The sequence below is a fragment of the Aptenodytes patagonicus genome, chromosome 10 (genome assembly GCF_965638725.1).
Source record: "Aptenodytes patagonicus chromosome 10, bAptPat1.pri.cur, whole genome shotgun sequence".
Taxonomy (NCBI): domain Eukaryota; kingdom Metazoa; phylum Chordata; class Aves; order Sphenisciformes; family Spheniscidae; genus Aptenodytes; species Aptenodytes patagonicus.
The window spans coordinates 15389118-15408280 of NC_134958.1; the positions used below are offsets into that span (position 1 = coordinate 15389118).

At 67.7% G+C, this 19163-nt stretch overlaps 2 protein-coding genes across 6 annotated transcripts; both read right to left on the bottom strand.

Annotated features, from left to right (window-relative positions):
* Positions 1-1644: 1644 nt before the first annotated feature.
* MAN2A2 (mannosidase alpha class 2A member 2) lies at positions 1645-11360 on the bottom strand. Of its 4 annotated transcripts, none has more exons than XM_076348218.1 (23): positions 11299-11360; positions 10466-10620; positions 10020-10274; positions 9724-9868; positions 9432-9603; positions 8513-8640; positions 8186-8359; positions 7661-7847; positions 7397-7574; positions 7002-7204; positions 6454-6636; positions 6145-6259; positions 5866-5933; positions 5529-5694; positions 4977-5213; positions 4747-4869; positions 4533-4647; positions 4304-4437; positions 4048-4189; positions 3622-3755; positions 2666-2854; positions 2442-2552; positions 1645-2008 (listed from the first exon to the last, which is right to left on the bottom strand). In XM_076348218.1, exons 2-23 carry the CDS (start codon positions 10595-10597, stop codon positions 1856-1858), a joined length of 3444 nt encoding a protein of 1147 aa, XP_076204333.1. In that variant the 5' UTR covers positions 10598-10620; positions 11299-11360; the 3' UTR covers positions 1645-1855. The 4 variants fall into 4 exon arrangements, with proteins under 4 accessions (XP_076204333.1, XP_076204331.1, XP_076204332.1 ...); XM_076348216.1 differs by having other exon boundaries at positions 2442-2555; XM_076348217.1 differs by lacking the exon at positions 11299-11360 and adding an exon at positions 10862-10881 and having other exon boundaries at positions 2442-2555.
* A 352-nt stretch (positions 11361-11712) lies between these two features.
* On the bottom strand, positions 11713-18602 carry FES (FES proto-oncogene, tyrosine kinase). Of its 2 annotated transcripts, XM_076348717.1 has the most exons (19): positions 18480-18602; positions 17420-17584; positions 17149-17322; positions 16979-17075; positions 16327-16510; positions 15852-15989; positions 15635-15754; positions 15430-15552; positions 15174-15360; positions 14999-15076; positions 14536-14745; positions 14050-14172; positions 13734-13787; positions 13445-13563; positions 13140-13234; positions 12901-13024; positions 12608-12765; positions 12274-12396; positions 11713-12106 (listed from the first exon to the last, which is right to left on the bottom strand). In XM_076348717.1, the coding sequence occupies exons 1-19, from the start codon at positions 18600-18602 to the stop codon at positions 11964-11966; spliced, it is 2538 nt and encodes an 845-aa protein (XP_076204832.1). In that variant the 3' UTR covers positions 11713-11963. The 2 variants fall into 2 exon arrangements, with proteins under 2 accessions (XP_076204832.1, XP_076204831.1); XM_076348716.1 differs by lacking the exon at positions 18480-18602 and having other exon boundaries at positions 17420-17644.
* Between the last annotated feature and the right edge of the window lie 561 nt (positions 18603-19163).

Here is a 19163-nt window from a genome sequence, read left to right on the forward strand (position 1 = left end):
TGCCAGCAGCCTGGCCCCCCGCCAGCCATGCCATTAGCCAGGCTCCGGCAGAGCCACCGGTGGCACGCTGTGCCAGTGCAGGGCTGTGGTCCCCCACTCCCCGGCACAGCCCTGCAGCATGCTCGCACCCCCAGCTGTGCACCAGGCGTGGGGTCCTGCCCCACTGCGCTGCCCCGTGCCAGGCTGTCCCCGGAGCGGTGCGAGGGGCTGAGCTGCCGGGGCCGGTCCACGCACTCTGCCTGTTCTCAGGGCGGTGGGCGTGCGGGGCCATGGCCGAGCCTGTGGGATGCAGGCTGTGCTGGAGGCTGTGCGGGAAACGGAGACAGAGCTCAGCTCGCACCACCTCCTCGCCTGGCCCTCCCTGCGGCCCTCTCCGCTGGCACCCCTTCGCAGTAATTAGCCCCGGGGGGGGGCAGGGGAGCACAGCAGCCCCTGCGGTCCCCACGGCAACGGGGAGGATGCTCCTGGTGACGTGGCTTCCAGCAGCCCCTAGGGCACTGCAGACCGGCCGGCCAGGCTCCTCAGGCACCAGAGCATCACCGCCAGCTGAGGGCTTCGCACCACTCCATCTCAGCCTGCTCTGGACAGCTGGGCACGGCCGGCAGTGCCCCACAGCCCTGGGCACAGGAGCAGGGGTCCAGTTCCCCCAGCAGCTGCAGGCGTTTCAGCCCTGAGAACAGTTGGCACCCCCAAGCCCCAGGAGGCTGCTGCGCCAGGCTCTCGCCCCAGCAGCCCAGGGGTGCACATGCAGGTACTGCAGCAGACGATGTCCCCCCACCCCCTCCCTGCTGGGCTGGGCCCTCTTCCTGAGGCGCCAAGGGGTCCTCAGTGACTGTCAGCACCTGCCGGCAGGTGCCGGCAGCCAGAGCTCAATGGAGACCAGACTGCCATGCTGACACCGAAAGGGGGCTAAAGGCACTGAATTTGGGAGAGGCCATTCCCGTGCTTAACCCATGTGTTGCTGCCTGCAGAGGGAGCTGCCTAACTTTGGTCTGCACCCCGTCCCGCTGGCTCCCGCCAGTGCCAGGTGCTGCCTGTTCCCGAGCATGGCTGGGCCTGGCCGTGCCACTGGCCTCTCACACATGCCCGGGGCCCCACGGCTGGCTCAGCCCTGAGAACACTGGCAGAGCAGGGACCCCACGGAGCAGAGCACAGCACAGCCCTGACAGCCTGCCTAGCACACCCAGACTGGCCCTGGCCACAGCTCTGAATCTCCCTCCCTGCTGCCCCGTCTCCCCATGGAACACCGTTCCCATTCCTCCACGCAACCAGTGTGAGAATCACAAACCAGACACAGACTAAGGCCCTTTGAAACAGCCTCGTGTTTCCTACAAGCTCCAGGCGAGCTCAGTCTCCAGTCCACAGCACCTCCCTGGCCAGCTGCCCCAAGCCCGCCAGGCTCCTGGCAGCCCCTGTGCTGCCCTGCGGGTCGGGGGGAGCCCAGCATGGGCCCCTGCCCTAAGACGCTGGGGTGGGCACCCTCCCAGGCAGCCGTGCAAACGCAGCAGGGCATCTGTGCCCATCCTGCTGGCTGTGGCAGAGCCCGGCCCACTGCCCCCACCAGCCATGCTCTGCTCGGAGCAGTGCCCAGCCCATGACCTCTATGTCCAGGCAGCATCTGGCAGCCTCTGCACAGCCCTGCCACAGCAGTTCACTTCTGAAATCTATCTGAAAACACAGGACTAATAAATTAGAAGGCAACAGCCTTTGCAAGTCTGGCACCTCCTGCCCAGTGCCTGCCTGCCTGCCACAGGCCCGCTGTCCCAGCCTCTCCCAGGCTGTGCTGGTGCTGCTGGGCTCAGCGGCTGCTCCCATGCTGCCCAGCCAGTCTGTTCCTCTCCCTCTCCGGGAGATACTACCCCAGGCGGATGCGGAAAGTGGCAATTTCCATGGGGTCCAAGCGGATGTTGGTGCTATTAGAGGCCGTGCCCAGTGGGTACATCAAGGTCAGCGAGGCGGGCTGCAGGGAGCCCAGCTCCAGCCCCTGGAACAGGCTGCCCAGGGCCAGCTAGGGAGAGAGGAGGGAGAAGGGTGGGTGGCAGTGCAGCACTGTGCACAGGGCAGCCCCACACGCGCTCTGCCAGCAGCCAGTTCGCAGGCCCCCCATGGCACCAAGGGCATCACGCTGACCCAGCCCAGCCCAAGCTCTGCCCTTCCTCGCTGGGGAATGCAGGGCTCGTGGAAGGCTCCAGACCCGCTTTGTGAAAAACCAACATCCTCCAGCTTTGCCTGGGCAAGGGGCAGAGCAGGGCTGCATGCTGCACCGTGGGACTCTTGACCAGCCACCGGTTCTGGGACGCTGGTGCTGGGGGACATGGGGGCCCCCTCCAGCCTCCATCCTGGCTTGGCACGAGCACAGGAGTCAGGTGTGGTGCCAGACGTGCCGGGGCCCCAGCCTGGCTCTGACCCAGCGGTGGCTGGAGGTCGCAGCCCGGTCTTACCTTGCCCTGGCTGGTGGTGCAGTTAAACCCCAGATTCTTGGCCTCCAGGCTGCAGTCAAAGCCTTTGCGGTGCAGGATCAGGGCTGCCTCGGCCGAGGGTAGCGAGTCATCCTGCTGGGGAGCCAGGGTGTGAGGTGCAATGCTGGGGACAGCGGGTGCGAGATGCCCCCGAGAGTCCTGCTGCCCCCGGGCCGTGCCTGCCCCTCTCACAGGACGCAGCTCACCTCTGCCTGCAGCATCCGCAGGTTAAGGATGTGAAAGTCGCAGGGGAGGGTGGTGGAAAGGGGCATGAATGAGCGCAGGGCTGGTGGGGCCGGCTTCTCCTGGGCCACAGGCATGACCAGGGCCTCGGCATTCAGGTGCATGGAGGTGATGTGGCTCAGCAGGGAAGGGAAGCTGATCGGGCGGCCGTCCTGCACAGGCCAAAGAGCACACGGGTCAGCGCAGGCCAGGGGAGCAGCAGGGCCAGGCAGAGCCTGGACAGGGCCCATGGGGCTTCCCGCTCCTTACAGCCTTTCCAGCAGCACTCGGAGAACAGGCACCTGCCAGCACAGGGCACCCAGAGCTGCGCCCACCCAGTCATGACCCCCTCCCCAGCACCCAAACAGGGAGGGCAGCTGCCGGCCAGGCAGCCTGCATGGACCCCGGCTAGCTGACCCCCCGGATGGTCAGACTACGGGCCTGCTACGGGGCCCGGCTAGGCTAGTCGCTAGCAGCTAGTGCACGAGACAGGGAGAGACAGTGGGGCCAGGCCGGCCGTTACCTCTGGGCTGCCAGTCCTGGCGCCGGGGAAGCCCAAGGCTTTAAACATGGAGGCCAGTTTGGAAAAGAAGCTGGAGCTCTGAATGGGTGACATGGCGCATGCATAGAGAGCAGCGAGGGGACGGGACAAGAACACTGTGATTACGAGGGCGGTGTGGCTCTGCACCCCATCTGCGGGACAGACCCTGGTCCACGGTCCCACCCTCACCACACCCCCCTGCTCCAGGTATGGCCAGTGCAGGGCCAGCACGACGGCCGGGGGGGGCCATGGGACAGCATGGGAGGAGACCCTGCACCCAATCGCATGCACGGCTTTCTGCAGACGCCTCCACCCTGCTCTGTCCCAAGACAGGGCTGGGCTCTCTGAGTGAGTGGCACCATGCCCAGCCCCGGTCCTGCGGCCTCACAGCTCACGCACCTTGTTGGCAGTGGCGCGACGCTCCAGGAGGAGGCGGAATCGGTTGCAGGTCCGCTTGTTGTCCTTCAGCCCTTGGCCCAGGCCCCGGTTGTCATCCTGCATGAGGCGCCGGTCCAGGATCACCTCCAGCTGGCCTGCAGAGAGCGGGTCCCAGCGCCCCGGGCTTTAACACAAGCCAGGCGCCCTGCACGGCACCTCTGCTGCCACACATGGAAATGCTCCCACAAGACTGGGGGCAGCCGGGGAGCCCCCAGAGACAGCAGGACCAGGGCACCCTGCGCCCAGCCTGCAGCACCCTCCTCCCCAGCATCCCCCTGCACCCACCCTGCAGCACCCTCCTCCCCAGCATCCCCCGCCAAGGGCAGCCCAGGCTTTGCGGCAGGCCTCCCGAAGCACAGCCCCACGGCCCCGGTGGGGCCGGCTCACCACTGCTGAGGCTGGAGACCCCCAGGGCCTGGGCTGTGTGCAGCGTCAGGCGGCTCTGCATGTCCTGGATGTAGGCCATGGTGGGCATGGGGTAAAAGTTGGCCTGCAGTGGCAGCTTCTGCTGGTACCTGCGGGGCTGGATCTGCCGAGGGACAGAGGTCAGCGGCTGGAGGTGGCTCCCACAGTGCCCAGTGCCGGGTGGCAGGGCACTGTCCCTCCGTGGGCAGCTGTTGTCCCTCCCCAGGCTGCCGGATACCTGGAAACCATTGAGGTCCGTGAAGAAGGTGTCGTCACTCTCGATGTCAGTGCTGAAGCGCAGGGCCAGCTCCTTGTTGATGTGGTCACGGATGTCCACCAGGCAAGACACATCCAGGGACAGGCCCTCCACCCCTGCGGGCAGGCAGTGAGGGCCTGGGCCCCATGGGCAGCATCGCCCAGCACCCCCAGGCCAGCAACCTCCCTGGCACAGCCTCACGTTGTCTCACCTGGCACGTTGTAAAGCCGCACCACGGTCTGGACATGCTGGTAGTAGCTGGTGACCTCCGAGAAGAGGGGTCCCTCCGTCACCCGCACTACTGGGGGGTCCTTGGGGGTGTAGGGCTGCGGGGGAAGGAGGGCTGCGCTGAGGCTGCTGCCTGCAGGACTGTCACGTGGCTGCGGGCACCGCTGCCAGCTGGCTCTCGGAGGCAGTCCCCGTACCTTGGCCTCGCCATCAGGCAGAAAGAGATAGGCTCCACTTTTGTCCTTGGAGGTCCTGGTGCCGTAGATGAGGAACTCACTGCTCACCCTCTGCTCCCACTCCTCCCCAGCTCGGCGGATGCTCTGCAGGGTGCAGGTCGGCACAGCAGTGAGCACACCTTGCACGAGGCAGCGCTGTGCCCCTCTCCCCTCCTTCACCCCCACGCCACCTGTCAGACCCTTGCACTTGCCTGCAGCAGGCCTGAGCGTCCTGAGAAGCAGGCCTGCAGGTGCTGGTTCTCCAGGCAGAAGTCATCAGCAGTGGCCGGGAAGACGTGCACGGGTACAGCCTCCTGCTTGCGCACATGCAAGTCCCGGCCATGCAGGTACAGGCGCACGGAGGACTTCAGCGTGGTGTGGCTGTCAAAGGACTTGTGCAGCTGCAGCACACGCAGCCCCAGCGCAGGCAGGCGGGCCAGGACAGACACCTGCGGGCAGCACGGAGACCTGAGCCAGCCCCTCTGCAGGAGGGCAGCCGGCACATGGGGACCTGCTGGCTGTCGGCAGGGCAAAGACCCCAGCTCAGTGCTTCCGGGGCCTCTGCTGAGGGAGGACGTGCATGCGGGCCTGGGGGTTCGCGAGCAGTGGGAGCTTGTGTTGGGATGCGGGGACACTTGTTGCCACAGAGGAGGGCTCACAGGGTGTCCCTGCTGCGGGGACAGTCTGCGAGGATGGCAGGCTGGCACGCACGGGCTGTGCAGGCTGAGGATGGGGGCAGGCAGTGGCACTGGGGCACCCCATACCTGGTAGACGTCCGGCACCATGTCGGTGGCAGAGCCCCAGTGCGCACTGAGCTGGGAAGGCAGGGGCTGCCCCTCCTCGGAGAGCACACACACATGCGGGGAGTCCACCAGCACCGGCAAGACACTCAGGCGCTCCTGCTCCAGCGGGTTGAACACCACCAGGAACCTGCGGGTGGGGTCACACAGGGATGACCACCCCAGCTCCACGGCATCCTGGGTGCCCCACACCACCCACGGGTCTCATGCACCCACCCACTGCTTTACAGAGTCCCAGGTACCTCCCTCACTGCCCCCCCACGGCCCCACAAGCCCCAAGAGCAAGGCAGGCAGCCCCTACCGGGGTGAGGCGTCCAGTTTGACAACTGTTCTCTCCGGGAGGGAGTCCTGGTTGGGGCGCATGTCGTCCTGGGGAGAGGAGCAGTCAGAGCCAGGGTGCGCCCACCGCCCCTGCCAGCCAGGCCCAGGGACGCAGGCACAGGCTGGGACCCTTTCCCAAGGCCCCCACCCAGCACTGAGCGGGCAGGCAGGGCTGTGCTTCCTGGAGGCACGGGGACAGCTGCCCCAGCATGACCCAGTGTGCTGGGGCACGGGGAGCTGTGGGCAGGGTGCTGCTCACCGTGCCGAGGAAGGGTGCAGTGGGGTCGTGGCGGTAGGCATCTTTGTCCCCCAGCACGAGGTAATGCGCAGCATTGATGATGACGCGCTTGAGGTTTGTGAGAGAGCGGAGCAGCCTGAGGCACAGGCAGGGTGAGCCAGCTGGGACTGTCCCCCTGTCCTGTCCCAGCGTCCACCCAACACTCCCCACTTCCCCCTGGAGGAGGGGCCCCACAGGACCCCCACACCCAACCACGCTCCCAGCCCCGTACCCACCAGCCCCCGTCCGAGACAGGCCCCTCAGGGCTGCGCCCCAGCCCCCCGCACGCACCGGACTCCATAGTCAACAGCCACGGCCTCCTTGGCGGTGCCGGTGATGGCGTCGTGGTGCTGGAAGAGGCCCAGGTTGCGGCGGGCATTGCTCAGCAGGGCGTAATCGGAGATCGGGTACCTGCCATCGGTGCCAGCGTGGCGGGCGTGGGCAAGCGCCAGGCTGTACAGGATCTCTGCCCCCCTGCGCAGGGACAGGGTCACCAAGGGTCCCTGCTCCAGTGCCCGAATGGTCCGGGCTGAGCAGTGCCAGGACGAAGGGCAGAGGAGGAGCAGCCAGCCCAGCCTGCCCTCGCACCAATGGTGCCCAGCCTGAGCACTCTCCACGCCCCGGGGCCTGGCCTCGGGGTGGGCAGGCGGGGGGCACACGCTGCCCTGGGGCTGGGCAAGGGTTTGGCACTGCCTGGGCTGTGCCTGGGCCACCCCCAGCACGCTGGCAGCTGGGTACAGACTGGGGGACTGACGGGGCTCCTGGGTGCTGCCCAGCCAACCCTTGCCCGTGCCCCCTGCACACAACCCCTGCCCCAGGCCCAGCCCGATTCCCCTCACCGGAGGTGGGCCTCCAGCACCCGGTCCAGGCTCTTGTAGAAAGGCCGGGAGGTGTAGTAGCCTGTCCAGTAGTGATCCTCCCGGTCCGCGTAGGAGAAGAAATCCCCACTCAGCACCGGGAACCCAGGCGGCTTCATCCCTGGCACAATGCCCACCTTCTTGTACAGAGCGTCAAAGTAGTCAGAGAGCGTCCCAAACTGTGCCTGCAGGATGGCACGCGCAGCCCTGAGTGCGACAGGGAGCCGCCGTGGCTCCCGCGGATGGGGGCTCCCACCACCCCTCCCAGCACTGCCCACCCTCCTACTGGGCTCTGCATGTGGCCTCCCCACAACCTCCGCGTGTGGGGCCCTGCTCCCCCCAGCCCCCCACGCTGACCCGGACCTCCCTGCACGTACCTGGACATGGAGGTTGGGCCGGGAGTTGAGGAAGTCGAAGATGCGCTGGTAGTTGAGGAACTGGGCATCCCACTCCTGTGGCTTGTCATAGCGGAAATCATCTCCCAGGGGCACCAGCAGCACCTTGCTGCGGTACAGCTTGGACTTCTTGCGGTACTGGTCCAGCAGCAGCTGGGCTCTGCCATGGGGGGCCAGGGCGTGAGGCTGGCTCCCGGACAGGGCTGTGGGGCTCAGAGCCGCTTGTCCCTGCCCTGCAGCACTCACCGCTCCGCCACGTTGGCATCGGTGATGGCTCGGGGAGGCACCTTCCAGGGGCAGTTGATCCGGCCACCTGGCAGGCGCTTGAAGTCAAACTGGCAGCAGATCTTGGGGTCTGGCCCACAGGTGTGGGGCACGTCGTAGCTGTAGAAGGGCATCATGTGGCAGAAGATGTCGGTGCTGGCATCTGGGTCTGCGGGACCAAGGACAGATGAGCACCAGCAATGCCTATCCCCAAGCAGGGGTGCCCACAGGCACTTGGGCATGGGGACGGCTGCTGGGGCAGAGTAGACCTGGCACACAGGCTCACCCGCTTGGAGCCCAGAGGGCACAGCAGCCTCCCCCAGAGCGCCAGGCACAGAGGGGAGTCACCCTGGGGCTGCCCCGCAGGGCAAAACTGCTGCAGGGCAGAGCTATCGCCTCCCGGTGCTCGGCTCACCATCCGCACAGGAAAGTGGTCGGTAGCTGTTCCCTGCTGCCACCCACCCCAGCAGGGCCCCTTCTGCGGTCGCCTCCCCAGCAGTCCCTCACCCCACGTCTGTCTCCACATGAACTCCAGGTTCTGGGTGGCAGCAAAGTGCTTCTTGATGGCATAGTGCACGCGCTGGATGAGCATGCCTGTCAGGTTGGAGCGCTTCAGCAGGTAGGGCATGGTGGAGCTGTGCCCAAAAGGGTCGACGGCCCAGCCCGACCGGGGCGTCACGCCTGGGGGCACAGAGACCCGTCAGCCCCGCACTGGGCCCGGCAGCACCTCCTGTGAGCAAGCTCCTGCCAGGCATGGGGGTGCCCGCTGGCGCATCAAGCAGGCCCCCAGCCAGCACCCTGCCCCTCCTGCCTGGCATCCCGCCCAGTTCTCACCGATGTTCTTCTCCAGCCACTGGTGCCCCTCGATCAGCTGGTCGATCATGGCAAAGTAATGGGAATTGGCCTCGTCGGGCATCACCCAGCCACCCGTCACCATCTCCAGCTGCCCGTTGCCAACCAGCCTGCAAGGGGGACACACGAGATGTGATCAGCTCCAGGCAGGGCCCTGTGGCGAGCCGTATGTCCATGGCAGAGCCTTGCCCCGTCTTGGAGCCACCTGGGTCCCACCCACAGCCTCCGCAACCACCGGCTGCTGTGCAGTGCCCACGCTGTCCCCTCACACAGCCCCAGACAGACATCCCTCCACAGCACCACGCTGGCTGAGGCCCCAACCAGAGCCCATCCCCACACAGGCCAACACCTTCCACTGTGCCCTGCAGCCCACGTTCCCTCTGTCCTCCACCCCCAGTCCTCCTGGGGCAGGGGGTCCTCTCCCACAAGGGGGCCCTCTCCCACCACACAGTGCTGCTCTCCAAGTCTCCCACCCTCCGAGGGCACCCTGGGCCTTGCAAGGCGCTGGCCTCGCTCAGGCTCTGAGGCAGTGCTCAGGGTTACAGCGACGAGAGGGAGTTTCCCAGCCCCATGAGCACAGGGAGCAGCGCAGGGCGAGACCTGCCTCCCCTGGCCCCTCAGGCCCCCGCTGCGGAGGCCCCAGTGCTGGCAGCACCCTGGCTCTCACTGCACACTGCTGTGGTTTTGACATCTCGTGGCACTGAGAGGTTGCTGGCAGTGCCAAGGCACCCCACAGTGAGCAGTGCAGACCCCACGGACGCTGCACTGCAGCCAGGGCAGCCTTCGTCTCCCCAGGGCCCTTCCCTCACACTCCCCGTGCTCACAGCAGGCGCGCCTCCTGCAGCGCCCTGCCTCCGGGCAAGGACTGTGCCGGGCATCGGGGCCAGGTGGGCAGCCCTACCTCCGCACTGCAGCCCGCTTCTGGGCACTGATGTTGTCCCACCACTTGGAAAAGAAGGAGATCTCGGACCAGATGAAGCGCCGGCGCGGGTCCTCCTGCATCTTCAGCACCATGCTGTTGAGGATGTGTTGCGTCTGGTCATAGTAGTACTTGTCAAAGGTCTTGATCCAGCCTGCCAGCACACGTAGGGGGTTCACTGCGCGGGGCCCAGCCCTTCCCCACCAGCACTGCAGGGTGACAGGGGTTGGGCTAGCCCTTCCGCTCCCCTGCCCACCTTCGCCCACTTGCTCACCCGGGTCGTTGTGGGAGTGTGGCACCACAAACACCTGCAGGGGCTCAGCGTCCCACTCATTGGGCTCATAGGTGATATCGAAGCCCTGCTTCCACACACCGCCATCCTGGTTGTCAAAGGGCAGCAGGGAGTAGACGGCCAGCATCTGCCAGGTGGGAAACAGGGCTCAGGGCAGACACCGGATTGAGAGACCCCCAACAGAGTAGGGCTAGGACCCCACGGATGCCCTGGTACGGACCCCCTCATGCTAGCAGAGATGGGCCCTGAGCTGCTGGGCTGAGCTGCTGGCCTCTCACCTGCAGGTCTGGGCTCTGGCCCTTGCCCCCCAGGGCAAACTGGCAGTCCTGTGGGGAGACTGAGAGGAAGCTGGGGCGACTCTCAGGGGGCAGCACCCAGGAGCCATTGGGCGTGTGGTGGGGCAGCGCCGGCTGCCCCTCTGCATGGGCCGTCAGCTCCAGCACTGAGTCCTTGATGTGGCTGATGATCTCATGGTTCTCCTCCAGCAGCTGCTCCAGCTGCTCAATGCGGTTCTGCAGCACTGAGATCTGACTCTGGGGACACAGATGCCGTGGTGAGAGCCTCCAATGCCCTTTGCCAGGTGGGTCCCGTCCCCCACGTGCACTGACACCAGCAGGGAACAAGCCCTGGCCCAGGCAACCAAACAGCCTCAGGCTGTGTCGGCTGGCCCCGCTAGCCCTCGCCCACTTGCGCATTCTCCTGTCCCCACAGCCCTGCCGCTCACCCTGGGGAAGTTGCCCCCGCTCTGGTGGCGCGTGGGGTCGTGCTGCACCCGGTCCAGCATCAAGTAGAGGGAGAAGACGGCCACACAGAAGATGGCAGCACCACACACTGTCACCTGCTTCTTCAGCTTCATCCCGGAGGGCTGCGGGGACAGACCTGCACCGGGGCAGAGCAGCGCCGCTGTCCCTGCTAGCCCAGCCGCAGGGCCAGGGCCGAGAACGGGACGGGCGCAGGGGCAGGACAGGGCGCCAGGAGACACGGGACGGGAGGGGACGGGACGGGATGGGACAGGACGGGACGGTGCCTCCTGCCCTCGCCCTGGGCTGAGCCCTGCCAGGGAACCTGGGCCCGGGCAGCCCAGCCCGGCGCTCCCGTGCCCTGCTCACCCCTTGCCTACCTGCCCACCACCTGCCCACCGCCGCCCCTCACCGCGACCCTCCTCCTTCTCGGCCCCCCGGCCTCCCTGCGTCCTACTTCGCTTAATCCGGCGCCGGGTATTTATAGCCCGGGCTGGAGCGGCGCCGGCGGGCGGCACGGGCCCAGGGGCTCCTCCGGCCCGGCCCGCCCCGCCGCGGGGCTGGGGACGGGGGACGGGGGACGGGGGACGGGACGGGCACGGGCACGGGCACGGGCACGGGCCGGGAGCAGCCGAGGCCGAAGCAGGCCGCGGCGGCCCCGCCGAGCCAGGCAGCCCGGGGCCTCTGCGCCGCGGCCCGGCGCGGGGAGGGGAGCGGGCCGGGCCGGGGAGGGCCGAAGCCGGGGAGGGCCGAGCCGGGGAGGGCCGGGGCCGCCCACCGCGGGACGGCTCCAGGGGCGCGGCCGCTTCGCTCTTACCCTGGGCGGCTCCGCGGCCCGTCCCGGCTCCTCACATCGCCCGCCCCGGGCCCGCCGGCTTGCCGCGGCCGGGATGAGCCAGGCCCCGCCCGCCGCCCCGCCCGCCCGGCCCCGGGCCCGGCCCCGGCCCCGCCGCCCGCCCGCCCCGCCGGGAGGGGGCTCCGCCGGGCAGCGCGGCGGGGCGGCTGCTGGGGCGGCACCGACCCGGCCGGGACCCCCGAGCCCCGGGGCAGGCTTGGCCATTCCCCCACAGCCGCGGAGACACACCCGGACATACCCCCCCATAGCCCAGAGGCCGGGTCGAGGTGCCGGTGCGCTGTTCCGGTGCGGCCTGTCCCGGGTGCAGTGTGGGCGCATGGTCCCACTGGCTCCCACAGGGTCTGCGCCCCCCCGTAGCCCCCACAGATGTGGTGCTGCAGAGCTTGTTTATTTATTACACAGGATCAAGCCCAGCAGGAGCTGTGGGTGCCATGTCCCTGGGGCACGTGGGAGCCCCCTGCCCTGGGCTGCAGAGCCGGCACAGCCGCATCTGGCTGCCCCGCAGCACCCACTTCCCAGGCAGGCCCTGCCCGAGGGATGGATGCTGCCAGCGGGATGGATCCGGGGCACACAGTGCTGTCCTGAGTGGGGCCGGCAGGGCACTGCCATCGGCCCGGCACTCCCCCTCACCGGTGCCTCTTGCGGATGGTGATGAGGTCTTGGTGGATGGTGCTGAAGCTGGGCCGCTTGCGGGGGTCGTAGTCCCAGCACCGCTTCATCAGCCGGTACACCTCCTCGGGGCACTGCTCGGGGGGGTCCAGCCGCACGCCTGGGGAGCGGCAGGGATGGGGACATGGCAGCCCAGGCCACTGGCCCCTCGCCCCCCACAGCCCCATCCTGCCCATCCCGTGGGCACGGCTCCACGGCGCACCCACAGTGCTGGGCCCATGACCCTGCAGTGGCCCTCAAGAGCCGGACCCCAGCCACGTCCCTTACCCTGCTCCACCGCCTCTCGCGTCTGCTGGTTGCTGAGGTTGGCATAGGGGACAGCACCCAGGCTGAAGGCTTCCCACAGCAGGATCCCGAAGCTCCAGACATCGCTCTCGGAGCTGTATCGGCCTGGGGACATGGGGAGGGACAGATGCTGGCAGCTGGGGACACCCATGGCACCGCTGCCCTGGCTGTGCCTGCGCTCATGAGGGCTGGGGTGCCCCCCCGTCTCTGCTTCCTCTCCAGGACCAGGTGCATGGGAGCAGGACGGTGTGCCCCAGACTCCTAGCTCCCAGCTGTGCCGTGGGACTGCCAGGCCGTGTCCGGCTCCATCCCATACCATAATTGAGTGCTTCGGGGGCGGTCCACTTGACAGGGATCTGCTTCATCCCCCCCGTGGAGGCATAGATGCCATCTTCCTCCTCCCGTGACATCCCGAAGTCACTGATCTTCAGGGTGTTCTTCTCTGTCACCAGGCAGTTGCGAGCAGCCAGGTCCCTGGGATGGCCCAGAGCTGTCAGCCACATGCCCGGCCATCACCAGGGGCCTCTGCCTGACATGGGACAGGGGGCAGCGAGGGCTCTGGGGTTCACCCTGCCCTGCCCGGCACCCGCTCATGCTGCCAGAGCCCACCTGTGGATGCAATGCTTGCTCTCCAGGTACTCCATGCCGGCGGCAGCGTTCTCTGTCATCTTGATCAGCTCCTTCACCCGCAGGTGGGGCCCCTCGCTGCGCAGGAAGCTCAGGAAGTCCCCCCCTGCACCCAGGATTGCGGAGCTGGTGGGCGGCTGCCCTGGCACGCCGTGGCGAGCTTGCACACACACACACCGGCTGCCCTGGCAGTGTGGGGGCTGCAGGACGGGGCCACTCACCTTGCACAAGCTCCATGACAATGTAAATGGGCTGCTTCTGGGTGCAGACTCCAATGAGCCGGACGATGTTTGGGTGGTTGTACTGCTTGAGGATCCTGTGGGGACAAGGACAAGCACCGTGAGTGTGCGGGGGCCTGGCTGCCCCCGGCACAGACCACCTCTGTGCCATCCCCAGGACACTCTGTCCGGCCAGCCTGGGGACACAGCTCTCAGCATAAGGATGATGCAGTCCCAGCAGAGTTCGAACAGCCCCAAGTCCTGAGGACGGACAGACGGGCCAGGACAAGGGTGACAGCTGCACAGACCTGGCTTCCTGCAGGAACTTGGCCTTGAGCTCGGGCGGGAGGGTTTCCCGGCAGGATTTCACAGCCACGGGGGTGTTGTCAGCACGCAGGCGGCCGCTGAACACCTCCCCAAAGTTACCCTGCCGAGAGACATTGGTGCACCAGCCCAGCTTGCCGCGGTGTGGCCTGAGGCAACCCCTGCCCTCCCGCAGACCCCGTGGGGACATCCCTGCCCTCCTGCAGACCCTGTGGGACAGACCTGTCCTCCCACAGACCCAATGCAGGCAGGGACTAGAGCACCCCGACTCACCCGGCCGATGCACTCCCCCAGCAGCACATCCTCATGGTTGAGCACCCATTTGTCCTGCAGTGAGCGGACACCAAAGGTGGTGAGCTGTACCCCAGCCTGCCCCAGGCCCACATCCCCCCCTGCCCCTGCAGCTCCCTCTCATGCAGCCCTGGAGGGGGTTTCCCAGCCCCCAGCCCCCCCCCCCAGGGCTGAGTCACCACGTCTGGTTAGAGAAGCATGCTTGGGGCTCCCAGCCCAGCTGTGGGCAGGAGAAGGGGCCAGGCAGGGCTGCCCTGTGCGCAGGGGACTCACCCCCCTCCCCACTGCCTGCTGTCACCTTGGGCACAGCCTTGGCCAGGACGATCCCGCTCTTCCGCGTGATGGGCTGCTGGCTCTGCAGGAGGTGCTCGATGAGCAGTGGGATGGTGGGGAAGCCTTCCCTCTCCAGCCGGTACATGTTCTGCAGGGAGGAGAGGCTGAGGGGTTGTGCCTGCACGCACGCATGGGTGTGCTCATGAGGGCTGGAGTGTGCACACATAGATGAGTGTGCACACACACACACGGCACCGGACATGCATGCATACTGGGCACGGCAAGCACGCATAAGTGGGAGTTCACACGCACAATGCAGGGCTCACACCCCGTGCTCCATGCTTGGCCTGTGCAAGGACGGGTGCACACAACTTGTGCCATACACACACATCCTGTGCACTCGCACCAGGGGCCCCATGGCTGCAGAGCCAGGGGCCGTGCCCGGGCAGGGATCCCTGCCTGCCTGTGCAGGGCCACCCCTGGCTGTCTCTCCCTGCCTGTGGTCACTCACGTCGGCAGCCTGGATGATGAAGTGCCGGGGCTGCCCGTCCCACAGCACGCTGAGCACGTACTCCTGCTTGCCCTGGCTCTCCCGCACCAGGAAGTCCCCGCTGCAGCTCAGCAGCTCCTGCACCTCCGAGCGCGGGATGGCCCCGTGGTACCAGACCTGCTGGCACAGCGGCTTCTGCACCTCTGGGATCAGGGGCACGGGCGGCGGCAGCTGGATAGAGACAGGGGTGAGCCCAGCCGTGCCCCTGGGGTCGTGCTGGAGGTGGGGGCAGCAGCGGTGCCTGGAACCTGTGCCCGGGACAGGGCGCAGCAGGCAGGGGGAGCAGAGGCTGGAGGGGCTGGAGCATGAAGGGGAGTGGGCTGTGGGGCTGGAGAGGAGAGGGCAGGGGGTGCCAAGAGGCTGGGAGGCTCGGCAAGGCAGCCAGGCAGCAGGGCAGAGTGGCTGGATGTGCCCAGGGTCTCACCAAATACTTGGGGCTGAAGATGCCTGAGATGTGGTTCTTGAGGGTCTCCAGCGCGGTGGCCCCACTCCGCTCCTGCTCCTGGGGGGAGGTGTGAGCTGTGCACTGGGCGGGGGGTGATCCGAGCCTGGCATGCCCCAGCCCTCCGGCTCCCGGGGCGTGGTGGGACAGGACTCACCACGGAGGAGACCGACTGCCGGTCCTCCTGCAGAGGCAGGGCGGGCAGGGGCTCCCTGGTGCCCAGCTCTGCCAGCTTCTTGGCCAGCAGGTCCCGCTGCGCCTGCAGCTTGGCTTGAGTGCAGAGGCAGCCCTCGAGCTGCTGCTGTGCCTCCTGCAGCCCCTGCCGCTTGCCCAGCAAGTGCACCCTGGGGACGGGACAGGGCGGTCAGCCCCCACCGCCCCTGGCCCCTCGCCCCCCGCCTGCCACACCTCACCGTTCCCCGGGGCTCCGGCCCTGCTCCTCGCCCCGGATCTCCACCTGCAGCTCCCGCACCCGCTGCTCCTTGCTGCTCACAGCCTCCGCGGCAGCCGCCAGCTCCTCCTCGACCGACGTCAGGCTGCAAGAGACACAGGTGCCGGACAGTGCTGAGCTGTGCTGCCAGTGGCAGCAGCCCCCACCTGCGGCCCAGCCCTACTCACGAGTGCTGGACGCTCTCGACAGTCAGTTCGTTCAGCTGCAGCTCTCCTGGTGCCAGGCCCTCTGTCTCCTCCAGCAAGTTCTCGTCAAACAACACAGCTGGTGGCACCTCGGAGCCATACCTGCAGGCACCCAGTGCAGCTCTGCCTCCCACCTGCCCCATGCTGCGACCAACAGGGCCATGCCCAGCAGAGGGGCTGCAGCCGTGCGGAGCCGTACCTGTGGCTCTGGATGAAGCCACTGTACTCGGTGGCTGGGTCGATGGCCTGGATGGCACCGGCAATTTCCTGGTGCACAGCCAGCACATCCTCCTGCACCAGGCTGCTGATGCTGTAGTACTCCCCAAGGATCTCCTTCCTGTGGGGACACGGGTGCTGGGGGCTGCCGGGCTCCTGTGCCCCCCAGCCCAGGGCTCCTGCAACCACACACCACCACCCCTGCCTCGGCCCTGCCACCTGGGCTGGCCGGTCCCCACGTCCTGCTGGCTCACGCCCTCAGTCCCTGCATCTCGCGTGGCACTGTGGGGCATCACCTTGACGGCTGCAGGTGACGAGGCACGGAAGGTGCACGTGGCCAGCAGGACTCTGGCAGGAGGAGGGAGCACCGCCAGTTCTCAGGGGCTATGGGGGTACCTAGGGATGTGGCAGCGGGGCACGGGGCGGGCAGTGGGATGCGGGGCAGCCAGGGCTCTTACAGGACAAGGACCATCTCCTGCTGCAGGCTGTAGAGGGACTGGTGGAGGCTGGGCAGCGCCCGCTGGTAGTGGTGGTGGTGGTGGAGCGTGGCCGCCTGCACGGCCAGCACGTACTGGTTGTGCAGGGCGTAAAGCTTCCAGAGGCTGCGCACGTACTTATCCTTTGCCTTGTCTCGCTCCTTGTCTGGGGGAAGAGGCCGTGGAAAACACCCACTGCTGCCGCGTCGCCGGTCCCAGCGCTGCGGCGCATCCCCCTGAGAGCAGCAGCAAGGGGCATGGGCACCCGGCGGGGCTGGGGCAGGGGCTGGGGGGGTGATGGGGCTGGGAGGGGTGTCCCAGGGCAGGCAGGGGGGCTGGGGCTGGGGCTGGGGCCAGGGCGGTCACACCACACCTCCCCGTGCACAGGGACGCTCCCAATCCGCAGCGCAGTGTCCCAAGGCCCATAACCCACGGGACATTTGCCCGGCTGCCCGGGGGCCAGGTTGGGCTCTCCCCGCACTGCCACCCCTGGAGCCCCTGCCCGGCCCAGGCTGCGCAGTGGGTCCCACAGGGCGCAGGGTGCTCCGGCCACCCCTGACCTGCTGGGGACTGAGGCAAGCCGGGAGGGGACACAGCGGGATGAGGATGAGGTGGGGGCCAGGCTGGCAGGCACCTTTGCTGGCCTCCTGGTACTTGCGCTTGGCCTGGGCACTGTCACGTGCCAGGCTGCGGTACTGCGCCTTCAGCTTCTCCATCTCCTGCTGTGTGGTCTGGAGAGGGAGATGCCATCAGGGGAGTGGGGCCGGGCCAGGCCCCCTGCTCCCCCCGCTGGGACCCGCATACCCGGGTGTACTCCTGGCTGAGCTGCTGCCACTGCTCGCTGAAGGCCTTGCGGAGCTGCTGCTTGTCGCGGATGAGCAGGCTCAGCTTGGCCAGTGGCCCTGCTGCCAGCTCCTCCGCGTGCTGCCGCAGGATCTGGCTCAGTGTCTCCGTCTGGCTTGCCAGCACCCAGCAGGACTGCGGGGACAAGGCATCAGGGACGGCACAGGGATGGCCACCCTCCGGCACCGCACCGGGCTCTGCGGAGCGTGCTCCCACACTGGGGCATCCCTACCTCCCCGATCTGGCTGCTGTGGTCGCCGGCACGGAGCTGCCCGGGGGCCTCCTGCTTCTCCAGCTGGGAGAACATGTGGTGCAGCATCCCCGCGTACTCCCGGTCACTCTTGGCACGCTGCGACATCCACTTCTTCATCAGCTCCAGGAGGCGCAGCTCACTGTCCTGCAGCCGCAGCAGCGCGCTGTGCCCCTGCGGGCACCACAGCTCCGGCCCGAAGCCCATGGCACCACCGTCCCAGGCAGGAGGAGGCTGCGGAGCGGCGGGAGAGCCTGAGATGCAGCTGCCGCCCCGTGCCCTGCACCGCCCTTGCCGGTGGCTGGGGCCCTTTGCATCTCACACCTTCCCACCCCACCACCCCGTCACCGGGACACGGTGCCCGGGCTGGGCAGAGGCGGGGAGCAGAGTCCTCCCTGCCCCACACAATCTGCTTTGCAAAGCACATTCAAAGCAGGTGGGAGGGCTGAGCGCACCCTAAGCCCTGCGGCAGCTGGAGCCCGCAGGGACAGTGCTGGGGAGGGGGAAGTGTGGGGTCAAAAACAGCAGTGTCACCTCTGCCGTGCACGCAGGGCTGCTCCCAGAGGGCAGCAGAGCCGTGCCCCCTGCCCTGGCTGGGGCACTGGTCCCACACGGTCTGGCAGCTCCAGCCCCGTCCTGCCTGTCAGGACAGTCACCCCTGTGCCCACAGCGGGGGCAGCCAGGCATGCCGGGACAGGGGAGCTCCTGGGGGCCAGGGCATGGGTGGGGAGCCGGCAGGAGGGGGCCAAGGCACCGAGCCCCGGGGGAAGGTGCCAAGCCTGGATGTGTCCCAGTACCTGGGACTCCAGCATGGCCGTTGGGAGCCGAACTGGTCCCAGCTGTGGTCCCAGCCTGCCCTGCCCCGTGGCAAGGGTGCAGCAGGAGCAGGAGGGTGCTGGGGCACATCTCCGTGCAGGACAGGACGTCCCCCAGCACGGACCTCGACCCTGCAGAAGGCCAGGGCTGAGACACCCCCCCAGCCTCACAAAGGGGTCCCCTGTCCCTGCCAGCGCCCCGCTGGGGCAAGGCCCCTCCAACCTGCGTGTGCTGCGAGGTCCCTGCCGTGGGGCTGGCGCTGGCGTCCTCCCAGGGCCGGGGCCGGCGCAGTCTGGACCTGGTGCAGCTCCTGCTCCTGGGGAGGAACAGGAAACCCAGTGCTGACCATACAGCCATTGCGAGATTTCCTGTGCTTCCTCCCCTCCCTGCCAGTCCCTGCGCCCGGGGCCAACGCTGGTACACAGCTCCGCCATAGCTGGGCAGCCCCCAGCCCCACCGCCCCTCTCCCAGCTGCCTTGCACCAGGGCCTGGCACCAGCGGGATCCGACCTTGCAGGAGCCCAGGGCTCTTCCTCGCCCCAGCTGTGGTCCACTGCCCCTGTGGAGCCTGAACTCAGCCCTGGCCCCGCAAAGGGTTTCACCCAGCCTTTCACCCAGCAAAGCCCCTTCAGCTGTGCCCGGTCCTGCCTGTCCCCCTGGGGGGAGAAAAGACAGCCTCCCTGTGCCCCTGCTTCCCTGAGAGGCTGCAGGGACTGGGGGGGTAGCCATGGGTGTCCCCAGAGCTCTGTGCAGCCCCGCTGAAGGGGGGCCCTCCCATCACCACCCCCGAGCCTGGCCCTTGTGACCATGAAAGACCACAGGACAGAGCTGCCACCGCATGGGCACCCATGGAGCCATGCCCCAGCCCTCGGTGCCAGCCTGCACCCATACGGCCAGGACCCCGCTCCCTG